Here is a 27892-nt window from a genome sequence, read left to right on the forward strand (position 1 = left end):
GCACAGACGTGGACGTGCTGGCATTGTCGCACCTTTTTCTCCGTCCCTGTGCCCGTCTCGTCCCCTTCGTTGCGGCTTGCAAGCCACCCAGGTCGACACCTCCATGTGTGTCTGTGGATCTCTGTGCTTGGGATGCCTTTGATCGCCCCCATCGCTCTACAGTCACTGGAAATCTGCGTTGCGGAGCCATGCTCGCTTGTGCGCGTATCACTATCATCGCCATCGTGCACCTTGCGCTGACGTGGGTACTGCTGCGCTATATTGCGGATTCTGCCATGCCCTTCTACGTGTACCGCGAGGGCAGTAGCTCTGCCGGTGCCGCCAACGGTGCCTCTGTTCGCACGACAGCGACGTATGAACGGGACCAGTGGTCGCCCTTCCTCGTGCCAAGCCAGGAGGTGTACGCTGCACAGTTCGCCCGACAGCAGCGCGCGACGTCGGCTGCGGAGGCTGTCGCCCTCAACAGTCGTGTGGTGTGGCGCAGCAGCGTGTTCCACCTCATTCTCGCCATCGTCACATACGCGTTGCTGAGGTTTGGTGTTACGGCCCCGTACGGCCGTCACTCCTGGTCCCTCGGCTTCCAGCTTACCCTCCCCTCGCGCGTCAGCTGGATGCTGCAGGAGAGTCCGACCATCTTCCAGGTGCTTTACCACGTCTTCCTGGAGTACCCGCGCCTCATGGGGCACAGTCCTTCACGGCCATCGCTGTGGCCATCGTCTTTCTCTGCCTCCAGCCCGACTGCTGCTGGGATGTCCAGCAGCCATTCTTCGGCGGACACATGCCATTCCTACTGGGGCTGCGTGCGGGCCGCCTGCACGCAGCAGCAGCTTGGACTCCTGCTCTTTGTTATCCACTACGTCCACCGCAGCTGGCTCTATCCACTGTCCATCCCCGCCACCGCACATGATGTGCCGCTCGTCGTTACGTGGACGGCGACCCTGTACTGCCTCTTCAACGGTCGCCTACAGGTGCTGGCGAGTGCAGGTGCGGCTGTCACGGCCTGTGCAACCGACACAGCAGCGTGGTCTTCGGCGTGCACTCCCGCGTACACGGCGTCGATGAGCTTTGTGCGGTGTTGGCGCGAGCGCCACAAGCTGCAGTCTCTCAGCTCCTCCTCCGCCGGAGCTGCTGCTGTGCACGTTGGCTGGCCGCTCCTTTTCTGCCTCTATGTGGTTGGCGTCTTGGGCGGTTCAGCGCTGTTCTTCGTTGGACAACGAATGAACATGCAGGCGGACTACTACCTGGTGCGTCTGCGCCGCGGTGACAAGGGCTGCATCGGCCACGGTGGCAGCAAGCCCGGCGGGCGAAGGGTGACGAATCTGCACGGGGATGCGCTGGGGCCGTCGTCGTCGTCGTCTGCGGCGTCTGGTGCGACTCAGCACCGCAGCAGGGTTGACGGCTATCGCATCCCCGTCGGCGGCTGGTTCGACTCCGTCAGCTGCGCGAACTTCTTCGGTGAGCTTGTCGAATGGACGGGCTACGTCATCATCGTCGTGGCGACGTCTGCCGCTAGCAATGGCAGCTGCCTCTCCGTGGCGACTGCCCTGGATGAGGAACTACTGCGGCCGCTCTCCTCGTCGTCTTGGTGGTCACTGATGAACCCAATGATGTGGCTGCGCCTTGTTGTGCGCGTATTCTTCAGCGGGTCGGAGTCACGCCCGGCAGCGCTGGCGGCGTTTAGCTTCCTCGTGTACGTCTTCAGCAACTTGGCCCCGCGTGCGGTGTCGCATCATGCCTGGTACGCCAAGACGTTCGGTGATCCCTACACGAGGCTCGGCCGCAAGGCACTCATACCAGGTGTGTACTAGGCGGGCGAGACCGGCGTGCTTCTCCCCTTCGTCGATCGGCCCACGCCTGTTAGGCAAGCACTTGGGCGTTAGAACGGCACACACGATGGAGCCTCTCCACGCACGCACACGCGGCCAGAGCGTGCTGCCCCCCCAGTCCATGCATATTTAGCGCTGCTAACGGCGCCCATTCGCTTCTGCTACACGAGAGTGGCGGGGCGGTGTACACAGATTCGCGAGAGTTGGCGGTCACAGCCTTGCCTTCTCCTGGTCTTCCATCATGCCTGTCCCCCTTTCGTGTTCCTAATTCAAGCCCTTCATAGGGTCGGTGCTGCGGCAACTGATCGCCATTGCTGCGATGGCGGAGTGTGCGCTGTGCATCTCTCTGAACGCTCGTCGCGGTGACGTCCACAACGCTGCCCGCTCAATCTCTCAGCGGCCGCCGTAGTCTCCTGATTACATGCGCCACTATTCTTGTGTCTCTCCCCCAACGTCTTCTGTCGGTCTGTCTGTTTCTCTGTGTGTTTTTCCGTCCCAGTGGAGTTGTTGTACGGGGAGTGTGCAGCGCTCACGCCGCCAGATAGATACGCCGCGGCGCCAAGAGGACCGCGCCACTGTTCGTGTCGGCGCATCCACTGCCCCCCCCCCCCCTTCTCACCCACCACCGCTACCACCACCCCACCACCCTCTGCGCTATACAAAGGGTGGGCGACTCCGCACAGGTGGCATACACTTACGCATACCTTGCACGGTAGAGAAGCAGCGAAGTAGCATAAAGGCTGGAGTACGATGAGTACGGCGGTGGTATCGAGGCCACGTGTGTACGTGCGCATTCGCCCCCTCAACGACCGCGAGGTGCGTGATGGAAAAGGCGAGCTCGCCTGCCGCGGGGATGCACGCCAGCAGGACGTCTTGTTCCTGAGGAAGGACGAGACCCTGGAGCAGCAGGTGCGCTTTGATCAGGTATTTGACCAGTCCTCGACCCAGCAGCTTGTCTTCGACCACATCGGTCCCGAGATTCTGCGCACTCTTTTCAGCGGCTACAATGCCTCCGTCTTCGCCTATGGGCAGACCGGCAGCGGTAAGACATACACGATGGAGGGTGACAGGGGTGGCGGCGTGAGCGGCGGGGCCTCCTCGGAGGCGCAGGAGGGCCTTATACCTCGCATCATCCGCGGCATCTTCTCCTCTTTCAAGTCCAACGCCAACATAACGGACGCGCTTGTTGAGGTGAGCCTCGTGCAGATCTACCAGGAGCGCATCCAGGATCTGCTGAACCACCGCAAGCAGGTGGAGATTCACATGAACCGCACCAGCCAGTACGTCGCCCGTGACGCGACCTGGCGAACCGTGCGCAGCCTCTCGGAATGCATGAAGCTGTACGGAGAGGCCTGTAAGATGCGCGCGACTTCGGCGACGGAGATGAACCTGGTGTCCTCGCGTAGCCACATGATTCTCATGCTGCGCATGCAGTGGGACGAGCCGGCGCTGCCAGGGTCGCACGCGCAGCTGAACATGATCGACTTGGCTGGTTCTGAGCGGCTGAACGAGTCCGGCGCCACCGGTGAGACGATGAAGGAGACGATCACCATCAACAAGTCCCTCAGCGCACTGGGCAATGTCGTGGCGAAGCTGGTGGAGCAGGCGAAGAAGCCGAACAAGCGCATACACATTCCGTACAAGGATAGCAAGCTTACCTACCTCTTGCAGTCCAGCTTGGGTGGGGCGAACCTGGTCCACTTCATGCTCGCAGTGTCGGGCAGCGCCATGTGGCGCAGCGAGACAACGTCGACCATCGAATTTGGTAAACGCGCCCTGCAGCTTCTCTTGCGGCCGGTGCGCAACGCCATCGACTACACGCGCCTCGCCGAAATGGAGGCGATGATCGAGCGCATGCGGTCCCACATCGAGTCGCTCGAAGAGGAGCTGCAACTCAAGCGCAACTGTGAGGCCGCCGGGTTTCTGCAGCTCCGACAGATTGCCCAGAGCGACGACGACCCCGCGCAGCGGCGGCGGCGGCACGAGACAAGCACGAATCATAAACACCTCAAGCGTCAGACGGAGCTCACCCGCATCATGGCGAACCTGCCAGAGACGTTTGACGACTTGACGTCGCACTGTGTACTCTTCCCTGAGTCGAAGGCGACGTTCCGTGAACTGGGCGGGCTAGAAAAGCTCATCCACTTTGTGGAGAAGTCTGCCTCGAACTACTACCGTGCCAGCGCCGCGCAGACCATCGCCAGTGTGATTGACGAGCCCGGGAGAGAGGTCTTCGCCAGCCTCGGCGGCCTTCATGCTTTGGCGACGCTTCTGCGGGTTCAGGAGGAGCGGTGCAAGGAGGCGGCATGCGTCGCCCTCGAGGCTGTGTGCCGCGGCTGCCTGGCGAACAAGAGGAGCCTGTCCGCCGACGTCTACGCGGCGCTCGTAGACCTCGTCTACGGGTACTCGAACCAACAGGTGCAAGAGGCGGCGTGTACGGCCGTTGCCTCCATCGTTGACGGCTACCCCGAGGCGACACGGTGCTTCGAACGGCTTGACGTGGTGCCGAAGCTGCTGGAGACGATCCGCACCTGCCCGGCCGAAGTCGTCAACCTCACAAAGGCGGCGACAAACTGCGTCGGTCGCCTGGCGCATGGCGACAAAGAGATGCAGCAAACGATCGCCTCCCTTGGCGGCGTTGACTTGCTCATCGATGTCCTCTTCAGCTCCTCCGGCGACCGCGACCATCAGGTGCCGATTTTAGCTTCGTACGCGCTCGTCAACCTATGCTGCAGCAGCCGCGAGAACCTCAAGATGGCGATGGAGCACAGCCGCTATGACGAGGTAAAGTTCCGGCTGCTTGAGGGCCTTGCGCGCGCCTTTGGCACGAACACGTCCCGCGAGGGCTTCGGCCGCGCCACGGCGCAGGAGACGGCAGGGCCGTTTCCGTACTACGGCGTCACCATCCAGGACGAGTGGACATACGCCTCGTCCGGCGGCCGACCCATCTTCTCGACCTTCATGGACAACCCACAGTTTCATCTCTACGTGCGTGAGGAGACGGACATCGCCTTCATCATTCAGGACACGCTCTACGAGGCCCGCATGCGCAAGAAGCGGCGCAACAACTCCGTCTACATGGGCATCGCCATCTTCGAGGGCGATCCGACTCTGGCAAAGCTGGGGCTCAAGCAGCTCGACTTCCACGGCAAGATGATCGAGATTGGCCGTTATACTTCAAACTGCGAGAACGTGCTGCACTGCACGCTGCCGGCCTCCGACACGCCGTATATGGTTGTCCCCTTCACGAGTCAGAAGGGCCGGCACACGCACTTTGCCCTCTCCGCCTTTGGCAACCACCCGATCGAGCTGACGTCGGTGCCGGATCAGGTGGGGTGGGTGCACACAGTGCTGCAGGGCCGATGGACGGAGTTCACGGGCCACGGAGGCGAGGCCTTCGACTGGCGCTGCAACCCGCAGATTAGGCTGAGGACGAAGGAGGCCTGCCGCGTCGTCTTCGTCCTCTCGTACCTCTCGCTGGATGAGCAGCGGGCGCAGCTGCTGCAGGAAGAGGAAGAGGGGGAGGGGCAGAATACCCGCCCCCGCCTGCACGGCCGCCTCTTCTCCAACGCCTTCGCGGCCCACAAGCGCTACCTCAAGGCGATCGTCCCGCTCCCCCAAGGCTCGACCTTCGTGGCCAGCAACACGTTCGCCAGCAACAGCTATATCACCACCTCGGCCAACCTCGACAAGAGCGGGGACTACGTCTACATCCCCTTCACCGAGGCTCCCTTCCAGGACACCTACCGCGTCTCCGTCTACTGCGACTCGGACGAGGTGGAGATAAAGCCGATGCAGGGGCAGTCCAGCGAGTGGATGTGCGCAAGCCTTTCCGGTATGTGGCAGGGGAAGCCCATCTCCGTCGACCTCGATACGGCCGGTAAGCTGGTGGCGGTCATGTACAGCCCCGGCGCCTTTGTGCGGCCGCGCTTGCTGAGCGGCTCGAATCAGAGACGCCTCGCCGGCATCGACTCCTACTGGAACACCGAGGCAACGGTGGAGTACGACAGCAACGGGCAGCTCACACTGCAGGTGGAGGCGATGATGCGTAGCGGGGCGCCGAGCGCCGCCGCAGCGCGTGTCACCGTTCAATCGGCCAAGAATCAGGCGACTCAAGTGCCGGCGACAGATACCAAGTTCGACCTTTTTATCTTCACCGAAAGAAAGTGCACCCTCACGGGGGTCGGCTTCGACGCCTCACCCAGCTCGTGGCCGTGCCCCACGCAATCCACTTCTCTGGCTTTGCTAGCCTACCCGCGGCCCGTCGAAGACGTCGACGCCGTCGGTGACGATGACGAGGACAGCAGCGACGGCCTCGCCAGCGAACTGTGGCGCGGCGACCCGGACAGCATCTCGGCAGCCGAACAAGAGGCGCGTGAGATGGAGTTGATGAAATTATTGGAGAAGCAAGAGGCCGCGAACCACGTCCTCAAGTTGAAGCTGGCGCAGCAGGCACGTGAGCTGGAGGAGCTGCGGAACGGCGGCGTCAGTGCGACCACCTCGTCAAACAGCGACGGGCGACGTGGGAGCAGCGCAAAGCCGCCGGGGACCAAAACGCCGAGAAGAACCTCGTCAGTCACGATGGACGGCTACGCGGGCTTCTCGGAGGGGAAGCACCGACCCAGGAGGGAGCTTGGCGGCGGCGGCAGCGCGCAGGCCGCGCCTCGCCCCCCCAGCCGCGGTAACACTTCAAGCTCAGCCGAAGCCAAAGGAGCAGTGGCCAAGCCGCTTTCTGCCGAGCCGGCACAGCGAGGCAACAACACGAACGGCACTGACGCGCGGCGCCGAAAGCCGTTGGCCCTCGCAGGGGCGACGTTGCCGACGAACAGGTCGGGCACGGCCGACAACAGCGCCTCGGTTGCGCCGTCCCCGCAGGTGAAGGAGTTAGTGGACTACACGCTGGTGAAGCTGATCGAGATGGGCAAGCGTGCCGCCACCAGTGCTCGCTTGGCCGACAAGGAGGAGGACACGGAGTGGAGGGCGATGCTGAGGGACATTGAGGAGGTGCAGCAGCGACTGCACGATGTCTTTCGCATACTTTGACCTGTATACCGGGTGAGCGGGGGATGGGGGCGTTGCGGACGCCGAAGTGGCTGTGTGGATGTGTGTGTGTGTACGCGCGTGTGTTGGGGGGTGTGTGGGGAAGAGGGAGGCGAGGCGAGAGAAAACAGGCGAATAAGAAAGTCGAGGCGCGGGTTGGGGATGCGAGACGCAAGGGGGGTGTTGCTGCGCGGGCCCATATGGCAACCCTGTCCTCACCCCCCTCAGCCCTGGTTTCTGTGAGTTGGATGTATGCCTATCGTGTGTTGCCTTTTTCGGTTGCTGGCTGATGTTTTCTGCTTCCTCATTGTGTGACTGAGTCTGGGTGCGTGTCCTTGGCTGCCCTTCTCGGGACGGTGCTTGTGCCCACACGCACGGCACCGTCAATACTTGTATACCCATGAGCGCACGCAGGCTAAGGCAGTCAACGGGGCATCCCTCTCTCCGTTGGTATGCCGATTTCTCTATCTCCACTGTACGCTCCCTCGTGTGTGCCTTTTCCGTTGTTTTCGCCTTTATTTTTCCCTTCATGTTCTTCCGATGTGCGTGTGTTTATCCACTCATCTATGTCCCCTCCCCTCCCCTCTCCTCAGCTCTGGTGTCTGTGTACCTTGCCTGGCCCCTCAGCGCTACCGCGCCCCTTCTCCTCTCGGCGCTCCGCTGATGCGACTCTCCACCTGTATATACGTATCGGTCGTGTCGCCTACCGACATGAGAGAGACAGATGCACCTCTTCTTCGGCGTTACACCCATCTAACTTTAAGCGTCATTGCTCGTCTAGACCCTAATTCGTCCGTGCGCGCGGGGACTAGCCTCCGCCTTCACCTCCGCCTCCCTTTTCAATCTTTCCCGCATCACCCTAGTCTCCTCCAGTGTTTGCGACTGTTTCTCGTGCTCGTTCCCGTTGCCGTTGTGCTCTCTCGCCGTGCGTGTGCGCACCCCTTCGCCTTTATTTCCCTCTGTGTGTTTGGTGTGTTGTCGTTGTTCTCGCTACGCCTCTTCTCGCTCGCACCCGCACCCCTTCCCATCATGGAGAGGAGTTTGGGCGTGTGTCACTCGGTGTTTCCGTGTGCGGTGCTCCGTTGGATGCTCTATTCCGTTTCCGTGTGTTTTCTCTTGTAAGCTGCGCACGCGCATGTGTGCTCGCGTGGCGAGCGAGCGCGGGTGTGGGAGCGGGAGAGGTGGGAGGAGGAGGAGGCGGAAATAGAAGAACCTATCGATATGTGCTGGACGACAGAACCGAAGGGAGGCATACACAGGGACACGGCCAGGGGGGAGGGTGTAGGGTTGAGAGAGAGGGTATGAGAACAGACCGTCGCTACTGCACAGCCGGGCCTGCTCGCGCATCTCCTCTCCCCTCTCCCTCTGCAGTGCCGTCCTTCATCCTTTGAATGGAGACACCCCCCCTCCTCCTCCTCCTCCTCACTCGCCAATGCCCTTTCCTTTTCCTCTTGCGATGTACTGCAGTTCAGGTTTTAACTAGAGTCCGGTCAACTATACATCCGCACACCTACGAGCGCCTTCGTAGAGAGAGGGAGGGAGCGAAGGAAGCCGCGCAGATGTATCCAAAGGCGTGGCTGCAGGGGTGATGTAGAGACCTTCTGTCCGTGTGCTCTAGCCTTTCATCCCTGGGAGCCACTGTCGAACACAACCTTTGGTGCCCCCTTCGCACTTTCCCCGTCCGCACCATCACAGTCTCACCATGTCGCTGCATGCTTCCCCCCCCCCGCATGAGCGTTTTGCACACTACATGTCCCCCTTCTCTCCCCCCGTTTTGTGCCCTTTCTTTCCCCATATACCCCCTCCGGTCACCTGCTGCTGCTGCTGCACGCGTCTCCCGCGCCCAACTCACCGCCAACACCGCGCACACCGTACAAACGCCTGGGTGTCTTTCTGTGGAGCGGCTGTGCCGTTCGCATAGTATTCCTCGTAGACCTTCTCCCTCGCTGCCTCGTCGTGTGCAACGTTCACATCTCCCCCACGCTTCTGCTCCTCATTCGCCGGTCAAGAGGCACTCGCGTGTACGGGCGGTCACATCAAAAAAAAGCGCCACCGCTGCCCACCGCCTTGCGCGTGTGTGCGTGCCGTGGGGCTCGTATTCTTCCTAGTGAGAGATCTCTAGTCCCGCGCCGTCACGGTTTCGTGGCCCCCTCCCCCCCCCCCCTCATCCCCCTAGAAAAAGGTTTCATAGGACTGCCACGCCTCGATAGTGAGACACACGCGTTGCTGCTGCTTCTGCTGCTTTCTCCTTCTACACGCCCCTCTCCTGACCCATCGCCCCCTCCCCACACAGCTTTACTTAGTGGATACGGTAAGACAATGCTCCGCTCACTGCACCGCACCGCGCCGTTGGCCGTGACGGCGACGACGACCACGTTATCCACGTCCGCCGTGGCCTTTGCCTTGCAGACGGCGTCTAGGACCAAGTACGTGCGGCAGCCCAGTGCTCAGTGGGACCCTGCTCACGAGGATATCAACGCCCACGTGAAGCGCCGCATCCCGGGCGAGACGCGTGTCGATCGCGTGAGGCGCTTCGCCCGTGAATGGCGTAACGTGGAGCTGGAGCTGGGCGTGTACAAAGACTCCCGCGGCCGCGAGATCAAGTACCGCAAGACATTCGTGTACCGCTACACCTACCCGAACGCCTTTGACGAGTTCTGGTGGCCGTGCAAGTAGGGGGGGGGGAAGGGAGGGAGGGAGAGAGAGCGAGCCGAGGTGCGTGCGCACGAGGGGCGGTAGCGACGATGCGGATGGGAGAGGCGCAAAGGACTTGTGGGATGCTCTGGAGGTCATGAGGGGGTGGGTGGGTGAATAAGAATACGTGCTTCGGTTGGAGGTCAGTGCGTCCTTGCTGCTCGTGTGGAAGGTGGTGGTGGTGGTGGGGGCGGGAGAGGGGCGTGCGGTGTCACTGCAGCCCGGCATGCTCTCGCCTTCTCTTTCTTGTTCCCCTCCCTTCCTCCCGTCTCGCTCTCTCCGCAGTGGGTCCGTGCTAGCTGGTGTGTGGATGTCGCGCGCTGCCGCTGTTTGAGGGTGGCGGTTTCTCGGGCGCTCTTGGCTTCTTTATCTCTGCTCGCTTTCGCAACCTCGCCTGCGTTAGGCCTCTGCGCTCTCCTCCACCGTTCCTGCGTCGCCTTTCCCCCTCCTGCGGCTCACACCACCCCGTCGCACCCCTCTCTGCCGATGTGCTCGACTTCTCTCCATCTTGCTGAGAGCGTGATGCGTGCGTGTGTGACTACTTGCGGCGATATGCGTCACCCAACGCTACAACAGAGGGAGGGAAGGCAGCTGCAGCTGCGAAGCAACAACGTACATGCGACGGGGACCAACCTATACGCCTGCGTGTCCCCCCCTCGTCACCTGTATGCACACACACGTGTGTGTGTGCACCTACGAACACACAGTAGCGCATGCATCGCCAGTCTCCCCGCGTGTGTCGCCTTCCTCTCCCCTTCTCACGCGAAAAAGCATTGAGAGGCCAGAGCATCCTGGGTTTTGGCCCGCCCGTCCTTGTCGACCGTTTTACCTCCTCATCCCTTCCCCCAACACGAGTTGCAAGCGCAGGCGCGTGGGAGTGGAGGAGGTGCGGGAGGCGGCGGCACATACATCTATACGGCTGAAGAGGAAGTCCTGCTTCTCTCTCCCGCTCCTCCTCCTCGGTGCACCCGTCCATTTCATCGCACCCGCCTCGCACGGCGTCTACCCCTTCCCCCTTTCCCTTCGCTGACAAAGATGTACTACCTCTCCCCCCTGTGCCCGTCCTGGCTTGCACCCGTGCTATACGCTCCCAGACATCTCCCCCCTCTCTTCCTCCCTTCGCTCCTTCGCAACCGCAACAGCCACGACTTCCTGCAGCAGCAGCAGTGACAGCCATGGTGCGTCCCACGCGACGCGCCTTCTTCGACTCCTTCCGGGCCGCCCGTGGCGAGCTCGACCATCTCTTCTCATCAATGAAATCGGAGCAGCACATGCGCAAGGCGGTGCGGCAGTACCTTATTCCCTCCCTCTCATGCCAGCTGCACCGCTCCCGTGGGGGGCGTCTAGGGCGCGCGCAAGAGCGGAGTTTCTTCCGTACCAACGCCTCTCTCCTCTTGCAGGAGGCGCGACGGCGTTGCAACCACCGCGTCGCAGCCGCCGCGCTGGACGTTGTTCTCGGTGAGTCACAACTTTCGAGCTTTGCGCAGGTGTTCGAGCCTACATGGATTAAGGACGCCGTCTCGTCGTGCCGCAGTGCAGAAGAGCTGCGCGTTATCGAGAGCGTGCTGCGGCAGCACGAGCAGAGAGTGCTCGCCAGCGGCTCTGCCACCGCTTCAGAGGGGTTTCTGCTGGCCGCAGCCTTTGGCCGCTCGAGAGCAACGGAGAACGCACTGCGTGCTGGAGACGACGACGCCGATGCCGACGACGGCGCGCAGAGTGACTCACTGACCTCCACGCGTACCGCTTCGTTACAAGCGACAGGCGACGCACTGGCCAGCAGTGGCGCTGGCGTCACGGTTTCTAAAGAAGCGCGCGTGTTGGCTGCTCTGGCACAACCGCCGTCGCTCACCGACCTCGCCACAACGGGCGGCACTGGAAGCGATGCGCTCTGGTCGTCGCCGGAGGCGCGAGCGGCCGCCGGGCTGCGAGGACTCCAGCGTCAACAGCGTAATTTGACGGCCGGTCCAAACGTGTCCTTCACCCGCTACTTCCTTCATCAAGGCCTTGTGCGCCACGAGGGGGAGCTCATGGCGCTGTATCAAGCCATGCGCACTCGCCCGCTGGACGTGAGCTTCCGTGTCGTCGGTGGTGGTGATGCTGCCAGCGAAGCCGCACAGTCCCCTGGACTTCTCTCGCCGCACGCCAGCGCGGTGCACATTCTGCTGCAGCGCCGCCGTGGCTTGCACCGCGTGGCGTGGCTGCCCCCAGCGATGGGCGCCTATACCCTCGACACCCGCGCTAGCATCCCTGCTGACACAGTGCTGGCGAACCGGCAGCTGCTGCGGTCTCTCGCTCGCGAGCGTCTCATAGCGTATCAGAGCTTGCCGAGTATGCTGCCTGTCTACTACCTTGACCCACAACCAGGGGAGTGCGTGCTGGATATGTGCGCGTCGCCGGGCAACAAGACAGCGCTGATACTGGACTGCATGCACGCTGGCGGCAACAGCCATGCGCGCTGGCCCTCCGCTACCACATCCGGGGCCGGCATCGCGGCGTCTGAGGCTGGCCGCCGCGCTCCTGTCGGCGGCAGCGGCTGTGTCGTCGCCAACGAGGCACAAGCCTCTCGCATTGCAGATCTGCAGGAGCGTCTGCGCAACGCATCGCCCGAGGTGGTCGTCACTCAGGGACGAGGGCAGGCGCTTGGGCTGGGAGAGTGGCGCGAAAGCCGCAGCAACGGCGGTGTGGGCGGCGGAGGCGATGCATCGTCACTTGCGCACGGAGCCGCTCTTGCCGAAGGTTTGTACGACCGTGTGCTGGTCGACGCGCCGTGCTCCGGCGAGGGCCGCATGGGGCGCGACGCCCTCTCGTGGCGACTGTGGCACCCAGGACGCGGTATCGAGTTTTTTCCGTTGCAGTGCGCGCTGCTGCAGCGTGCGGTGCGGCTATGCAAGACGGGCGGCCGCATCGTCTACGCCACCTGCACTCTCAATCCACTGGAGAACGAGGCGGTTGTGGCGGCGGTGCTGCGGGCGTGCGGCGGCGCCGTGGAGCTCATACCTCCTCCGCGACCACTGCCACGGCGGACCGAGCTGCAGACCGAGGAGGACAGCGGTGGCAGCGTGCCGCCACTGTGCCTCACTGCTGGGCTGCGGAGTTGGGACGTCCCGTCCGGCGCCGGCGGATTCTTGCGTAGCGCCGCGGAGGCCTACGCACAAGGCGAGAGCGCCGCACGGCTGCCACCCGACATGTTTGCACCGGGATCAGTGGGTGCGGAGGGCGACCGCGCGGACATCAGCGGTGCACTGCAGCGGTGCTGCCGCCGGGTCATGCCGCACCTGAACGGCAACGCAGACGGCTTCTTTGTCGCGGTTCTCGAGAAGCGAGCGGGCGTACCACACATGCTTGGTGCTGCGGAGAGCCGTTCTTTTGTAGCGCCGCCATCGCGCCTCGACACTGTATCCGCCGCTGCCGTCGGGTCGACTTCGACCGCTGCGGCGTCTCTTGCCGTGTCGCTCGCTGGCGGCAGCAACATTTTGAATGACCGCGGCTTTGTGCGACTGCCTCCGTCGCATCACCTCGTGCTCAAGCACCTGGGCGGATTCTTCACCTTGGCCCCGTCGCGCCAGGCGTCAGCACCGGCCACGGCTTCTTCCTTCACGGCTGAACAGCCGCAGCAGGGCGAGTGCGCCAGCGTTCAAGCCTTCCTGGATAGGCAAGGCTGGACGGCCGTCTGGTGCGAAGGAGAGGGGCTGCGGCTCCTCTCTCAGTCTACCGTGCAGCTGCTGCGGCGCCATTCCACCGTTCCGGTGACGCCGCCAAAGAGCAGGCCAAATAGCTTCGGTCTTGGCTTCACCCGCCATCCTGAGGAGGCATCCAAGGCGTCCCCCGCACCGCCGTCCACCGGCACGGAGCTGCTTGACGCCGGTGTGCTCGTGGTGGGCGCGCAGGGGGAGCTGACGGAGCGCGGGGCGGCGCTGATCCGCCCAAGCGCGAGGAGCCGCATTGTTTCGCTACCGCTCCCTTTTGCGCTGCTGCTGCTGGCGAATCGCACACTCGACATTGGCGCCGCATTGCAGCTCATGCCGGCCTACATGCAGGAGGCGGAACAGGCTCTGGGACCGCAGCACGGCTTCCTGGCCCCGTTTTCAGCTGCGACGCGGGGCAGAGGTGATCCAGCATCTAGCGAGGCACACGCCTCGACGTGGTACCGAGACGCCCTCGCGGCTCTCACCCCGGTACTCGGTGGGGGAGCAGGGGCGGCCGGTAACGCCATCGTCGTGGTGTGTGTGTCGTCCTCCGGCCCCTCAGCCTCGCCGTCATGGGCGGCACCGCTGGCTCAGTGGGCCTGGCCCGTGCGCGTTGAAGTGATCCAGCCATGGTCGTGGCACGACATCGGCGACATGCCACGGGGGCTGGCGCGACTTCACTTGACGCTTCCCACAGCCGCGCGTCACCGCACGCAGGCCCTCATTGGCCGCTTGCAAGGACACGCACATCGCCAGCGGAGCACGCAGGAGCGGCTGCAAGCCAGCTCACGGCATGACCCATCGCTCATGATGGGCCAACAAGCGTTGCACGGTTCCGCAATGCAGGCGAGCCAGCAGCATCGACTTCTGCTTGGCGGTGCTGCGCAGGCGTCGGCGTTGCGAACACAGCCAACAGAAGCGCCGCCTGCTCGGGATTCAACGATGACCACCCCTGCGACACCCTTGTCGCAGTCGTTGGACGTGTTCGAGTTGTGACGCCCGCGGGACTTGCCAGCGAAGCGCTCACTGCCTCCTCCTTGCCGAGCGCGGTTCACATCACGCGTAACGCTTAACCACCTTGTACCAAAACATATTTGCACAGCTAAGTGCCGAGACGTATCCGTGACCGCACGGGCGGGGGGAGGGGAGGGGAAAGACGCGGGGAATGTTCTGGCAAGACATGCCCTCTTGTGCGCTGCCGTGACAAGGCACCCTGGCGACTTCCTCAGGCTTGAAGTATGTGCGCCGCTTCGCAGCATCCAGCTCTCCACCCCCACCCTCCCCCCTCCCTCCCTTCGGCACCAGAGGGGGGCTCCTCTCCATGCACGCGCGCCGTCACCTCGGCGCAGACCGATCGTCCGGCAGACTTATGTCGCGGCACACACACACACACACACGCATGCCAGACCGGTCCCGGGGTGGCGTTGTAATGCGAACATGCACGCCTTCCCCACCGACGCATGGACTTGTCGTCCTACACGCGGGAGAAAACGGCGCTTCCACTCTGTCGGTCGCCGAGCTCGATGAGGCCTACCCGGGCCTTCGATCAGGGCGGCATCACAGAGGTGTCATTGGGGGGGAGAGAGGGGAGGGGGAACCCCCCCATGGGATGCAGACCTGCAAGCAGCGCTTCAATGATAAAAGCTTCTCTACCTGGCAGGAGGACGAAAGCACGAACGACGACAACCGCCCACTTGTGTTAGAGCGGGCTAAAGGTCGTCAGGGAGTCCCCCCCTCTCCTCCATCTCACATCGCCCTTCACGGGCCCCGAGCTCTGGGCGTCAACACACCGACGACAAGGTAAGGGATCTCGATATCTTTTCTCGGCGGTGTGCGAGAAGCTGGTCAGCGACGTCGGGTCGGTTCAGGAATTCCGCTCTGTCATGGAAGGCGTGTGAGCTTGACATGGCCAAACTGCGCACTGCGCGCACACGCCCCACGGCAGTACCAGTCATCGCCTTCCCGCCTCAAACACAATGGCCACCGCCTTACGACGCTGCCCCACCCACATGCGACGCCTAGATGGCACAGGGGCGCTCCAATGACGCTCGCATCCCCGAAGGATGACCGCGAACAGGGGGCAGCATCCGAATGAGAAGACGCAGGTGCACCCCACGCCTCGAATACGCGCCATCTTGCTCCCGTGCAGGTTCTCGGGTTTCGAAGCCCGAAGAGGAGGAAGGGCGATCCCGCACGTCCTACAAGCCTTACCCGAGGCGCGAGCCCATTGACGCCTAACCAGTAGCCAAGGAAGAGCGGAGGGGGAACTCCCTTGCCCACGGCACAGGTGAAATCGATGCACTTTGCGGATCTGTGTGGCGAGATGAAAAGCGAGGGGCCACAACCAATGCAGCGCGCATGGGACGTACCCCCGCCACCAGTGACAGAAGCCGATGGCGAGGCCCCTCCCCTCACTGGCAGCAGTCATTAGGGTGCCGAGCGCACCTCCGAACCCTCTCTTTGGTTGGGCGTTCACCGTCGTGGAGGAGAGGAAAGGATGTCTCAGACGGTGGCATCTTCATTCTCTGGCCACGACAAGTCAGCAGCTGCCCCGATGAGCAGCGTTGCAACGCGGCGGTGGGCCTGGATGCATAGCCATGGGAACTTTGTCCTCGACGACTGTGTGCGTGTGACGGACCTGGCAAGGTAATCTTTTCCAGGTGCTTCTTCCCGTGCATCTGCGGTTGCTCTTGGGCCTGCGAACCAGGAACGGCTCCGCGCATCAGCGAAGAGGGCGCCCAATGAGCTTGGCCGTTGGCCCAGAGGTGATGCGGGTGATGACAGCAACATCGTCTTTGCCATCCTATGTGTGGCCAAGCGATCCGTCTCCAAAACACTGGTGAAGGTCTGCATGGAAAACATCCAACGGACGGGTGATCCACGGGCGGTGGAGGCTGCTCTGCAAGCGCCCCGAAGCGCCGCGTGACAAGCTTAGCGTCACCTTGAGTGACGACGAGACCAGGGCCTGCAACATGTCTGCGTTGGCTGGCTTGGTGCTTGACGACAACTTTGGAACGGTTTGTGGTGAAAAACAGACGTGCACTCAGCCGAGCACCGATTCGATCAGGCCGCTGACCACCAAGAAGATGGGGGTGGGGGCGGCTCATGGGTCACCTTTGGTGTGCCTCCCGAGTCGTGCACATGGCTCTTCACAAATTTTCTTTTCCTCACAATGACGCGCCGGATCTGTTCAAAAGTTGTTACGAGACCTCCACTGTGGTTTCCTGCAGGGGGAGGGGTCTGTCCCACAGCGCACAAAGCGAACTCCGCTTCTGGCGCCAACGGGCAGCGCCGGATAAACCACGTCGCGCCGCACGCCTCTTGGTGTCTGCCGCAGAGCACCGCCTTTCACATAGGTTGCAACATCAGGAGGACGGGAGGGAGAGGGGCGGTATGCATGCATCCGCATACGAAGCAGATGGCCGTCACCCGTACCCGTTGAGGGGAAGGGGAGGGGTGTCAAACGCAAGTAGCATCGACTCGGCTGAACTTTGCGCGTCTCACTGTGCCTTGTCGGGCATTCACGCCACTAACAAGAAACAACAGCGAGATGTTACTGCAGCTCCACACCTTCCCATCGACAGCACGCCGGCACTCTCTGCCCTCCGTAAAGTCTACGCACGCGACCATGTGATGCATGCTGCACCGCGTGCATGGATGACTGTCCTCCCATACGCTGTCACTTCTGAAGTACAAGTCCCCCGCTACTCCCGCCGACGGCCGGAGCTGTGATGCCGCACACCACACGGTGAGGCGGTCCGACGAGCGACATGGCAAAAGTACACGACGTGATAGATACGGGCAGTGCAGGGGCCACCCCCTCCTCCCGCCCGTACAGGTCATCGAAGGGCGACAAGCAGCGACCCCGTGAGACCGGAATGCAGACCTCCGCTCCCCCCGCGCCAGCCGGGCGACGTCCCAAGGCGTCTGGCGACATCGCCCTATGACCGGTTAGACGGTGGGGATGGAGCCTCCCCCCTCCCCCTCCTCAACACAACAGGCGCCTTCTCTTACCTCCTCCGCCCCTCCTCTTCGTTTACGCTGATCTCTCGCACGCACACACGTGAGCGAGGGCAGGTATCACGCACGTACCGTGTGCGCATGTGTGCGTGTGTGTACGCTTAGAGGCACCCTTTCCGTTGCAGCGAACAAGTTAGCGTCCATCTACGGAGCAGATGAACGAGATTCCGTCTTCAGGTGAGGTGTTCCGCAGCGAGGATGGCACTGTTTCCACGATCCTGCCCAGCAACTATGGGCAGGACTACGAGGCGTCTGAAGGGGAGCTGGAGGAGTACGCCGAGTACATCGGCATCGACCCCGCCAAGGAGCCGGAGCTGATGTGGATAGCGAAGGAGGGGCTTCGAGCGGCTCTGCCTGATGGCTGGCGTGCGTGTCAGACGGACGACAACGAGGTGTACTACTTCAACTTTCAAACCGGCGAGAGTCTCTGGGACCATCCGATGGACGAGCACTTCAAGACTCAGGTCGTCAACGAGCGCGCGAAGCGAGGCGGTGGCGGTGGCCGCAGTGGCGCAGCCGCCCCCAACGGCGGCGCCCTCCGCACCGGGCGGACGGCCGCCGGGACCGGGTCCACCAAAGCCATCGCCGACTCCTTCTTCTTGAAGCCTTCCGCAGCAATTTCTTCGAACCGGACAGCTGGATCTCTTACAGACATCGGCGGTGGCGGCGTGGCGGCGGCCATCACAGGCACCGCGACTGCGACGGACATTCGGACACCAGGCAGCTCCATGAAGGACGGTGCCAGCGCGCCGCGCGCCCCACCAGACGTGTACGATATCTTGGCACTGTCTTCAGCCACTTCGCACCCTCCCTCTCTAGGTGCGAGCCGCGCTACAGCAAGCGCGGGTCTGCCCCGCATAAAGGAGCGGGAGGCCGCTCTACGGCAACGACTGGAGGAGGGGAATGTGGCGCAGCTCCGAGCACTGCGCATCGAACTGGACAAGAAGGCGGGCGCGGAGCGGCAGAGACTGGCGGAGGCGCGGACGAAGCTTCAGAAGGATCTCGACGCCGCTTGGGAGCTGGAGAGGTCCAGCGCAGCCGGCGGCACCGTGACCGCATCTTCAGCGGCTAGCGCACCCATTCAGCGTCGCCTGCAGATTGCCCGTGAGGTGAAGCAGATCGAGGAGAGCTGGAAGGCTCGCCTGCACGACGTTGGTGCTCGCGTGCGAGAGCTGCAGCAGCAGGTGGAGGAGAAGCAGCAGACACTGCTGAAAGCCTTTCAGCAGTCCCCAGAGGAGCTGAGGAAGACGCTCGAGGCACGCAACGCCGCCGAGGTGGCGCTGCTGCGGGAGGCGAAGAGAAAGGAAAGTGACGTCGCCCTTGCTCACCTCAAGAGCGAGCAGGCGTCGGCACTGACAGAGGCGCGACTCCGCGCGAACGCCGCCGTCGCCGCGGCTGGGAAGGTGACCGAGGCGGAGTTTGAGAAGAAGGTACAGGAGCGGCGGGCGCAGAACGGGGCGATGCTCGCCTCGCTGAAGGCGGTGGTGGAGGCGAAGCAGGCGGATCTGGCAGCGAAGGAGAAGGCGACGGCGAGTACCACTGCAGCCGCTGCCGCAGTGGGCACGTCCTCCGACGCCGAGGAGGCTGCGATTTCCGCAGCGCAGGCCGCAGCTGATGCTGAGGTGGTGAAGGCAAGAGAGGCAAGCGCAGCCGCGGTGGCGCGGCTGCGAGAGGAGTACGCCGCGAAGAAAAGGGAGAAGGAGGCATCACTTAAAGCAGCCCAGCCGCCGCCGCCGAGTCGTTCATCGCTCACCTCTTCTGCAATCTCTAGTCCCACGGTCGATCTCTCCAGCCCCGCAGACAGCCTCAGCGCGCGTGGCATCGGTGCTGCAGAGCAGGCGAAGCTGAACGAGGAGGACCAGAAGCTGCGGGATGAGGCTGACAGGGCTGCGCGCATCTTCGAGGAGGAGACCCAGATCATGGTGGAGAATAAGAAGGCTGGCCGATCCCTCACGGCGGCCCCGTCGGCGGATGTCGCTGCAACCGTTTCTGTAGAAGCAATCGCCGCGCTCGGCCGCACAGCGAACCAGGAGCAGCGCGCACGCGAGGCCGAGAACACGCGCCACTTCATGGTCATGAAGCAGTTAGAGGCGAAGCACGACCAGGCCGTGCGGGCCTTGAAGGCCCAACTCGACAAGAACTTGGCGTCGTCGACATCGTCGTCCGCGCCGAGGCTTTTCAATCCTCGCCAGCAACCCTCGTTCGCGACACAGCTCGCGGATCGCAAGCGGGAGTGGCTGTGCGATCACCCGGCGCCGTCGGTGGAGATGCCAACGCTTCTGCCCGTCCCGACGCTGCCGGCTGTGACTCTGCAGTCAGACGTAGCGGGTGTGCGTATGCCAGACGAAGAGGAGCAGGCGAAGCTCATCAAGAAGCGCCTCGCTCAGGTGCGGGAGGAGGCGCATCGGCAGTACGACCAAGAGGCGCAGGCGCTTCAAACCACTCGGCAGAAGGACCTCGAGGCGTGGAGGGAGGCGTACAGGTCATCGCGGCTAGTGGAAGTGGAGAGGGCCATGGCGGCGGTGAGGGAGGCTACTGCCGCAGCAGGGGCTTCTGCGGGGGAGGGGCGGCGGCTGGAGAAGCTGCAGTCCGAGCTGCAAGCGCTGGAGGCTGCCATTATAGCCGCAGACAGCGAGCACGAGCGTCAGACGCGTGCGCTGGAGGAGAGCATCGCCGATCTTGAGACTTCCCTGGTCCAGCTGCGCACACAGGAGCGCCGCGAGGAAGAGGCGAGGGCAGAGCAACTTCACTCCCAACAGCAGCGCCTGTTGTCAAATGACGTGCACAAGTCCTCATCGAGCGTGCATGCAACCGCCGCCGCCGCCGCCTCGCCGTCGAGGACAGAAGTCTCAGCATCGAGTGAGCTGTACATATCTGAGGAGGAGGCAGCCAATGAAGCGGCGGCACTGCGTGCGCGGTGGACGGCGCTCATCAAAGCGCTGCGTGCTGCCGTTCAGAGCGAGATGGAGGCATACCAGCGCGCACTAGATGAGTCTACTGCTCAGCACCACACCACCAGCGCCGCTGGAGCTGTCGGGGCGCATCCAGCAGGTTCTGCAGCGGCGACCGTGGCTGCAAATACCGGCGCTTCAGTGCACACTGTAAGCACGCCGCGCGATCGAGGCCCGGCGACAAGCGCGACCTCCTCTCTACCGCCTCCTGCCCCTTCAGCTATGCTGACTGGCAGTGCACTGCCGGGCCGACCTGCGGCGCTGCAAGAGCAGAAGCCGCCGCAGCCGACGTCGTCGTTGCTTGCTGTCGGCTCCACCGCCACAAACCCCTCTGGCTACACTACCCCACTTCAGCGGCACCCACGAGAACACGACGACAGCGGCGCGGGATCGATGCTCCTGGGCGGCACTGCAACGCGGATGTCGGCTTCTTCTCCGGCGCCGCAGCTGTGTCTCATGGACTCGCGCTTGGGTGAAGTCGGTGCTCACGGTGCCCTCCCTGTGCAGCGCTCACTCCACTCTCCCTCGTTTCAGCCACAAACGCAGCCGCATCAACTGTGGCCTGACGCAAGCGTCATGCCATCTTCAGATGCCCCGCTGGGGGTGCGCTGTCGACATCTTGACCCGCACTGGAACACAAGCGTATCCTCCGCAGCCGCGCCGTGGACGACTGTCCCCGGTGGCGCGCAAGGGGGAGGACTGACAACTTGCACCTCCGCTGCATCAGCGCAGCAGGTCATAGAGGCATCTGCCGACCGCTTCAGTTACTCTGGCGGGCCAGCGAGCGGCAGGGCCAACGCCGATGCCGACGGTGCGCGTGCGCGACAGCACGCGGCGCGCCTGTCTGCCTTGCGGCAGACTGTGCGGGCACGCCGGCGCGACCTGCAGGCCCGGCGGGAAGAGATGGAGGCACTGCGTGGTGAGTGGCGTGCTGACATGCGGGCCTGCAAGCGGCAGGGCGATCGCGCGCTGGCGTGTCAGCTGCGCGAAGTGAAGACCGAGTTAGAGGTGAGGGCCCGTGAGCTCAACGAGGAGGTGCTGCAGCTGAAGAAAATGCATGAAAGCGTACACGAGGAGGTGCGGCAGTTCCGTCGGTGGCTGGACCTCCGCCAGCAGCCCGAGAGTCTGATAGCGCGCGAGTGTGGCGGCAGTGCCAACTCATCGGCTGTATGCAGTGGCCCCGCCTTCACCGGGAGCAAGCTTGCATACGTGTGCCGGGGTGAGGGTGATAAGTCCCCGGGGTCGTCGTCGAAGACCGCTGATGTGATGGGGCTGCTGCACAGCATGGTGGATCGGACGGAGCGGTTGGAGGAGCTGCTGCTGATGACTCGCCTGGAGACCCACTCGCCTTCAACGCATCGCAGTGGCATGCAGCACAGTGGCCGGTGACGTTAGGACAACGCCGTTTATCGTGGACGATGATGCGTGGATGTTGCAGGTCTCGTGATATGGCGGGCGAAAGTGAGAGAGACGGGGATCGAGGCGCGCGAGGAAAGCTCATGTTTCTCTCGGAGCCCCGTCCACATCCCCTCCCCTCCTCTCTCACCGCTACGCGCATCCACCACATTCGTCGGTGTGTCTGTTCGGGAGTGGGGGGAGGGGAAGGGCGCATGCGGCAGCGGTGCCCGCAGTGTGTCCCACTTTGTCCTTTCGCGTGTTGTTTCTCAGTCTCCTCTTGCCTCTCTTCTGCCGTATTCCATCGCTCGTCTGCGCCGTCCTCGTCTTTCCTCCTCCCCCCTCGACATACTCACAGGCGGGCGGTGGCGACGATGCCGGCCATGAGCGAGTTATGCATGCATCTGCATCGGGCCGTTTCATCGATGCGCAGGGCGCACACGGCACCCGTCGAGCGGCTCATGCACGCATGACGATGTGCGCTTGCTTGCGAGTATACCCCTGTGCGGCGGTGGTCTTGTGCCGAGGGGCTGCACTGCCTTTCAAGGGAGGAAAGGCGAGAGCGGACACTTCTGGTGTTTTCGGGCCCTTTCTCCCGTGCCATGCAGCCCTGCGTTGTTGTGCTTACTCTCCCGTCGCAGAGACGTGCGCATGCTCGGCATGCGCACGTACACACCACCGCGCACACTCGGATAGTTCCGCGCCGGATGCCGCTGTATCCAGCGCGCCTTTGTTTTTCTTCGCTCTCGTTTCTTCGTGTATTGCTTGCTGAGGTTTCGCATCTGCGGGTGCTCCTCGTCGTCCTTTCGAACTTTGCCTCGCGCTCTTCACCGCCACTTGTACCTGAGCGGCGCGTACGCCGACCCCACCGTGCAACGCCGCTGCAGACGACAGACAGAAGAAGCGGAGAGGAGTGGAGTGGGGGGCCGGGGGGAGGGAGGGAGGGAGGGAGGGGGCGCACGAGCCATGTGCGCACATGCGTCCTGGCAGAGCCTCCGAAACAGGCATCGCAATGGAAGCAGGCGGGCGAGAGGTGAACACGAATACGAATCTGCAGCATCTCACGAGTGCTCTCCGTCCCTGCGGCACCCGACCCGTGCGTAAGCGCTGCTGCTGCTTTACGTAGACGGTTGCCGTGGCGTTGGAGGTGTGTGTGTGTGAGCACCAGCATCTCTGACATGAATCTATGGAAGCGCATAGGCAGGTACGTGTACGCCTCCCTCTCCCCCTCCCTCTATGCGCGTGTGTGCGTGTTCGCCCTGCTCCTCGACCCGCCCTCCTGCTGTCGTCTTCCCGTTGTCCTTTTATGTGCACCTTCGCTCTCCGGTGAATCACATGCAAGTGAACGCACTGATACCGAGCTTTACGAGACACACTACCACGATGCCCGCCCATCCCCCCTCCCTTAACACAGGCGCACGCTTTCGGCCATGCTGAGCCGCCACGCAGGCCCCATTTTCCAGCTGCTCTCTCGCTATGCAACCCTCTCCTCTCACCTCTTCTCTCACTCACGAGGCTCGTTTTGCATGTCGAGCGACAGGTGAACGTACGTGCTTAGCCACGCACGCCTTCCGCGCTGCGCGCCGACTCACTGACGCCGCGCCCGCCCACGTGCCGGTGTCTTACGATTGCTTTGCCTTCTTCGTTTTTGGTCCCGCGCGTGTCTCTCGTTTTTCAGTGAGCGCGCCGGGTGCCCTATACTGCGAGCCCCTTCTCCCCCTCATCCCCATCCCTAGGTCCTTCGCCTTGTGGCTCGCACAGGCCTCAACGACGATCCGCCCTCCAACTGCCGGGCGTCGTGACGACTCGATCGGCGAGCACCACCGCCTTTTGCTCTCAAGTGTCGTACCCTTGGGTGCGGAACGTTTCTTTGGCAGCTGCTGAGTCGTTGCAACAATGGGCGTCCCCAAGTTCGCGGCATGGCTGACGAGGAAGTACCCATCCATGGTTATGGACAGCTGCCCTGGCGATGTGCACGGCCTCTACATTGATCTTAACGGGCTCATTCATCCCTGCTGCCACGACGAGCACGACCCGTCTGTCGCCCTACGTACACAGGAGGAGAAGTTGCGCAGCATCTGCCTCGCCATCGAAACACTTGTCGTGACGGTGCGTCCGCAGCGTGTCATCTACATCGCCATCGACGGCGTCGTGCCGCGTGCAAAATTGAATCAGCAGCGCGCGCGGCGGTACATGAGCTCCGCCGTGCCGCTCACGGACACGGACAAGCCGACTCGCGGCGGTAGCCACAAGATGAGCGCGACCATCGTCGCGGCGATTGAGAAGGAGTTCACGCAAGCGGAGTGCGACGGGGTGGAGCGTGAGTTGGCGGATGTGAGCCAGGCACTTATGGGAGATGTGCTCTATGGCGGTTGCGCCGCGATGGCGCTGGCGGAGGACACGACCGAGAAGGCGGAGGTTCATACGCTGGCCGCGGCGCCGTGGGTCACTGTGCCGACCTTGGCAAGTCAGGGTGAGAAAGGCGCGTGCTGCGCCGCCGCCGCCCAAATCGGCAGGCAGCCGGCAGCGGCAGCATCTCCAGCCAAGTTCGATAGCAACTGCATCTCCCCTGGTACCGCCTTCATGGATGCCGTGGCAACTGCCGTGCGGGACTACATCCGTCGCAAGTTGGCGCCGAAGGAGAGCGACGGCGGCGGCGAGGCGGTGGCTGAGGCCGGCGCGTCTCCAGCCGCCACCTGCGCACACTGGGCTGGCCTCACCGTCGTCTTCTCGGACTCGAACACTGCCGGCGAGGGCGAGCACAAAATCTTCGACTTTCTGCGCACCCAGTCGGCCTTCCCCGGCTTTAACGGCAGCGGCTGTCACGTCATCGCTGGGCTGGATGCCGACCTCATCTTCCTCTCACTCTCTCTGCACATCCCGCGTGTGGTCATCCTGCGTGACCACAAACGGTCCAGCTACGAGCAGGCGTTGCTGCCCGACACCGCCGGTGGCACGCTCATCACCAAGAGGGTGCCCCCAAAGGCGAAACCACGGCCAGTTCGAAGGCCGGGCGTGTTCAGCTCGTCGATGTCGTCGATCGACTCGGCTGCCGCTCCGACGGCTGCGGCGGAGGACGAGGTGGCGCTCGCCAGCGGCACCGCTTCCATGGCTGCACCAAGTGACGGGACGGACGAAGGCGGGCCTTTCTGGGGCTCTGAGGCGCACTCGAGTCCCGCATCGCCGGCGACCGTGGCCCCAGCGACGGCACCGCCGCAGCACATTGCTGACATGGTGGTTGAGCCGAGCAAGGGCTACGAGTACTTCGACGTAGACGTTGTCGGGGCGTCTGTGGTGTCTGAGGTGTATCAACTATGCCTGGAAAATGGCATGCAGCTCCGCGGCGACCCGCTTGAGTGCGCGGCCAACTGCGTCTCGGCGAACGGGTTCTGCTTTTACCGCTACAAGGGCACCAGCAGCCGTGAGGTCGACGGTGGCGCTGACTTCGACGGCGATGGCAGTGGTGATGCGAAGGCGGTAAGTTCAGCGGCGACAAAGGGCGGTGGAAGGCGCAGAGGGAAGCTTGACGGGAAGCCCAAGGCCCCTCCGCCGCCGTTTCACCCGTGCACCTCGACTAGCAATTCGAAGATCATCGACGACTTCATTGTGCTCGGCGTACTGCTCGGCAACGACTTCCTACCGCATCTGCCGAGTGTCTATTGTGGGGAGAGTGCCATGGACACGCTGATGGATGTCTATGTCCGTGCAGTGCTGCCGTACGGATACCTGACCGGCGGCGAGTACGAGATTCAGCTGCTCCAACTGGAGCGGCTGTTTCGCGCGTACGCGGCGGTCGAAGCGGCGCGCTTTCGCCAGTTCGTCATCCAGTCGGGGGCAATGACGCCACATGACGCTGCAACGCCGGAACTGTGCTCGGCTGCGGATCGCCGCTGCTGGCGCGACGTGTACGTGCGCACTACATCGCTGCGCGATGAGGCGGGGGCGCAGGCAGCGTGCAGGTCGTATGTGGAGGGAATGCGGTTTGTGTGGCGCTACTACAGCTCCATATCCCTGCAGGTGAGCTGGGCGTGGTACTACCCGTTCCACCACGCCCCGCTGGCCCTCGATATCGCTGATTTTCTGCGTGCGCAAGGGCCGCAAGTGCAGACCACGCTGGCGGCACCCAAGCTGGAGTGGCAACCACCGTCACCGTTCTGCCAGCTACTCTGCATTCTGCCCTCACCAAGCTGCCAGCTCGTACCCGACGCTCTGCGTGCAACGATGGCGTCTCCTCCGGCCGAGCTCGCGGACACGTTTCCGCGCCGCTGGGTGGTCGACAGAACCGGCGCCTACGGCAAGGATCATTTGGCGACGGCGCTCTTGCCCTTCGCAAACGTGCCGCGGCTGCAGGAGTTGGTGGCCGCTGCCAGTGGGACGTACACGGAAGCGGAGCAGCAGCGGAACGCGCTGCGTTCGGGGCACCTCGTCTTCGAGGGGCAGCCTGCACCCCCCGCCAAGGACTCAACAGACGCATCCGCTGACGCTACGCCCACAGCCGCAACGGCCGGCAACTTTACCGACCCCACGGCGAGCGAGAGGGCTGAGCGTGCACCTTTTCCGAAGCCGCGGCGGGCCTCTCCCGCTCGAAAAGTACCGCCCGTCGCAGGGAGTGCCGCAGCGATGATGCGCGGCTACCGCATCCAGGGCAGCGGCCTGTCCGTGCTTTCCGCAGGGGAGAAGCCGGCCGACATGAGGGACTACACCGCCATCGTCTGCTCCTCTCTTGTCGAAGTTGTGCCGCCTCTGTCGCGACCGCGCACCTACTCGTACACCGTGCCCATCCCGAGTCTGACGGTGCTCCCGGACGGCAGCCGTCTTGCAGCGGAGCGGCCCCCGCAGCACCGTAGAGGCGGGCGCCGGCCGCGCCACGGCAGCGGCGCTGGTCCGCCAGACAGGAGTGCATGCGCCTACGCGGCTTCGAACAACGCCGCCGACGCCCAGGCCGTCACGCCCGCCATGCTGTTTGGCGAGTTTGCCTTGTGCCTCGTGGCGATGGGTATACTGACGGCGGAGGTGACCCTCTGGCGGTCCTTGTCCGTGCCATCTTTGCTACGCAGCTGGCCGATCCTTCTGCAGCTGTGCGGCATCGGCGCCGCTTTGGTCTGGCTTGCCTTTGCGCTGGGCCTCGCCGTCGCGCCGAAGGGCCGCAGCGCAGGAAGCGGGCTGCACCGCCACAGCATCTTCACGGGCTTCGCGGACTGGCAGTGCTCCGCTTGTCTCTCCCTGAACTTCTCACGCAACCGACGCTGCTTCATCTGCCGTGCACCATACGACCCGCACCGGTGCGTGGTGCTCTTCAGCAGCCGCTATCCACCAGAGCCGCCCCTGATGGACCCAGACCACTCCGCCTACGCGGCGTACTACAGCATCACTGCGGTTTAGCCACGGCTTTTGTTGAGGAAAGGTTCTGCGTGCGGTCCACACCGCACGGTGCTGCGGGCTGTGTGGCGGCGCGTGCGTGGTGTCACGATCTCGGACTTGCGAGCGATTTTGACATGGCGAGAAACCCGAGATGGCAGACTCAAGCAACGAAAGTCGACAGCGCACGCGCACGCGCAGGGCCTGTAGCGGCGGGCTGTTGCAGCTCGACGTTGGCGTGAGGCGGGAGAGGAGGGGAAGGGGCTGAGGAGGGCCGCCTCCGCTTGAAGGTGTTCGATCGAAGCACGACTTCGTCTTCTCCTCTTGTGCATCGGCGCCATCCTCCCCCCCTCCCCGTTTCCTTCAGTTTCGCTATCTTCTCTCGCTCGCTCTCTGGCGAGACCACCTGGCGGTCTTGTGCGCCACATCGTCTTGACTCGTGGCAGAGCCCTTGCCCCTCAACGCTGTGCACGCACCCCGTGCTGCTCCGCATCGGCGTTGCTTGCCGCACCTCGTCGCCCCCCTCCCTTTGTTTTCTCCTCGCTCACACACGCATATATGTCTATGTATCCGTACAACTCCAGCAGGCACAGCTGTGCATGGCGAGAGCATGTCGCTGGACTTGGGAAGCAGATCTCGAACGAGGATCGGGCTCGGCGGAACACAAGCGATATAAGTGCACGTGAAGAGGGTGGACGGTGCCGAGCCGAGGACGTGGTAGCATTCGGCGTGCGCGCGGGGGACCGTCTGGGCACGAGTGAGTGGGACGGGCGCATTCTCTCTTCACCTCCTCCGCCCTTTTTTATCGACGGCTCTGTAGAGGCCATCAATGTGCGGACGAAGGCGGTGCAGCGCTGTCGTTTCTCTAAACACAAGCGCCCGCGAAGGCAAAGGGGTTTGCAAGAGACGAACGCCCTCCCCC

General features: G+C 63.3%; 6 protein-coding genes across 6 annotated transcripts; all 6 read left to right on the forward strand.

Annotated features, from left to right (window-relative positions):
* Window positions 1–188: 188 nt before the first annotated feature.
* Window positions 189–1808, forward strand: LMXM_17_1100 (3-oxo-5-alpha-steroid 4-dehydrogenase-like protein; the record flags this gene model as incomplete). The annotated part of the gene is made up of 1 exon (XM_003873926.1): window positions 189–1808. One exon carries the CDS (start codon window positions 189–191, stop codon window positions 1806–1808), a length of 1620 nt encoding a protein of 539 aa, XP_003873975.1.
* A 768-nt stretch (window positions 1809–2576) lies between these two features.
* Window positions 2577–6869, forward strand: LMXM_17_1110 (putative kinesin; the record flags this gene model as incomplete). Its single annotated transcript, XM_003873927.1, has 1 exon — window positions 2577–6869. One exon carries the CDS (start codon window positions 2577–2579, stop codon window positions 6867–6869), a length of 4293 nt encoding a protein of 1430 aa, XP_003873976.1.
* A 2316-nt stretch (window positions 6870–9185) lies between these two features.
* On the forward strand, window positions 9186–9542 carry LMXM_17_1120 (conserved hypothetical protein; the record flags this gene model as incomplete). The annotated part of the gene is made up of 1 exon (XM_003873928.1): window positions 9186–9542. The coding sequence occupies one exon, from the start codon at window positions 9186–9188 to the stop codon at window positions 9540–9542; it is 357 nt and encodes a 118-aa protein (XP_003873977.1).
* A 1193-nt stretch (window positions 9543–10735) lies between these two features.
* Window positions 10736–14242, forward strand: LMXM_17_1130 (conserved hypothetical protein; the record flags this gene model as incomplete). The annotated part of the gene is made up of 1 exon (XM_003873929.1): window positions 10736–14242. The coding sequence occupies one exon, from the start codon at window positions 10736–10738 to the stop codon at window positions 14240–14242; it is 3507 nt and encodes a 1168-aa protein (XP_003873978.1).
* A 3179-nt stretch (window positions 14243–17421) lies between these two features.
* Window positions 17422–21606, forward strand: LMXM_17_1140 (conserved hypothetical protein; the record flags this gene model as incomplete). The annotated part of the gene is made up of 1 exon (XM_003873930.1): window positions 17422–21606. The coding sequence occupies one exon, from the start codon at window positions 17422–17424 to the stop codon at window positions 21604–21606; it is 4185 nt and encodes a 1394-aa protein (XP_003873979.1).
* A 1902-nt stretch (window positions 21607–23508) lies between these two features.
* Window positions 23509–26994, forward strand: LMXM_17_1150 (putative 5'-3' exonuclease; the record flags this gene model as incomplete). The annotated part of the gene is made up of 1 exon (XM_003873931.1): window positions 23509–26994. The coding sequence occupies one exon, from the start codon at window positions 23509–23511 to the stop codon at window positions 26992–26994; it is 3486 nt and encodes a 1161-aa protein (XP_003873980.1).
* Window positions 26995–27892: the final 898 nt, after the last annotated feature.

Source organism: Leishmania mexicana, chromosome 17 (assembly GCF_000234665.1).
Source record: "Leishmania mexicana MHOM/GT/2001/U1103 complete genome, chromosome 17".
Lineage (NCBI taxonomy): Eukaryota > Euglenozoa > Kinetoplastea > Trypanosomatida > Trypanosomatidae > Leishmania > Leishmania mexicana.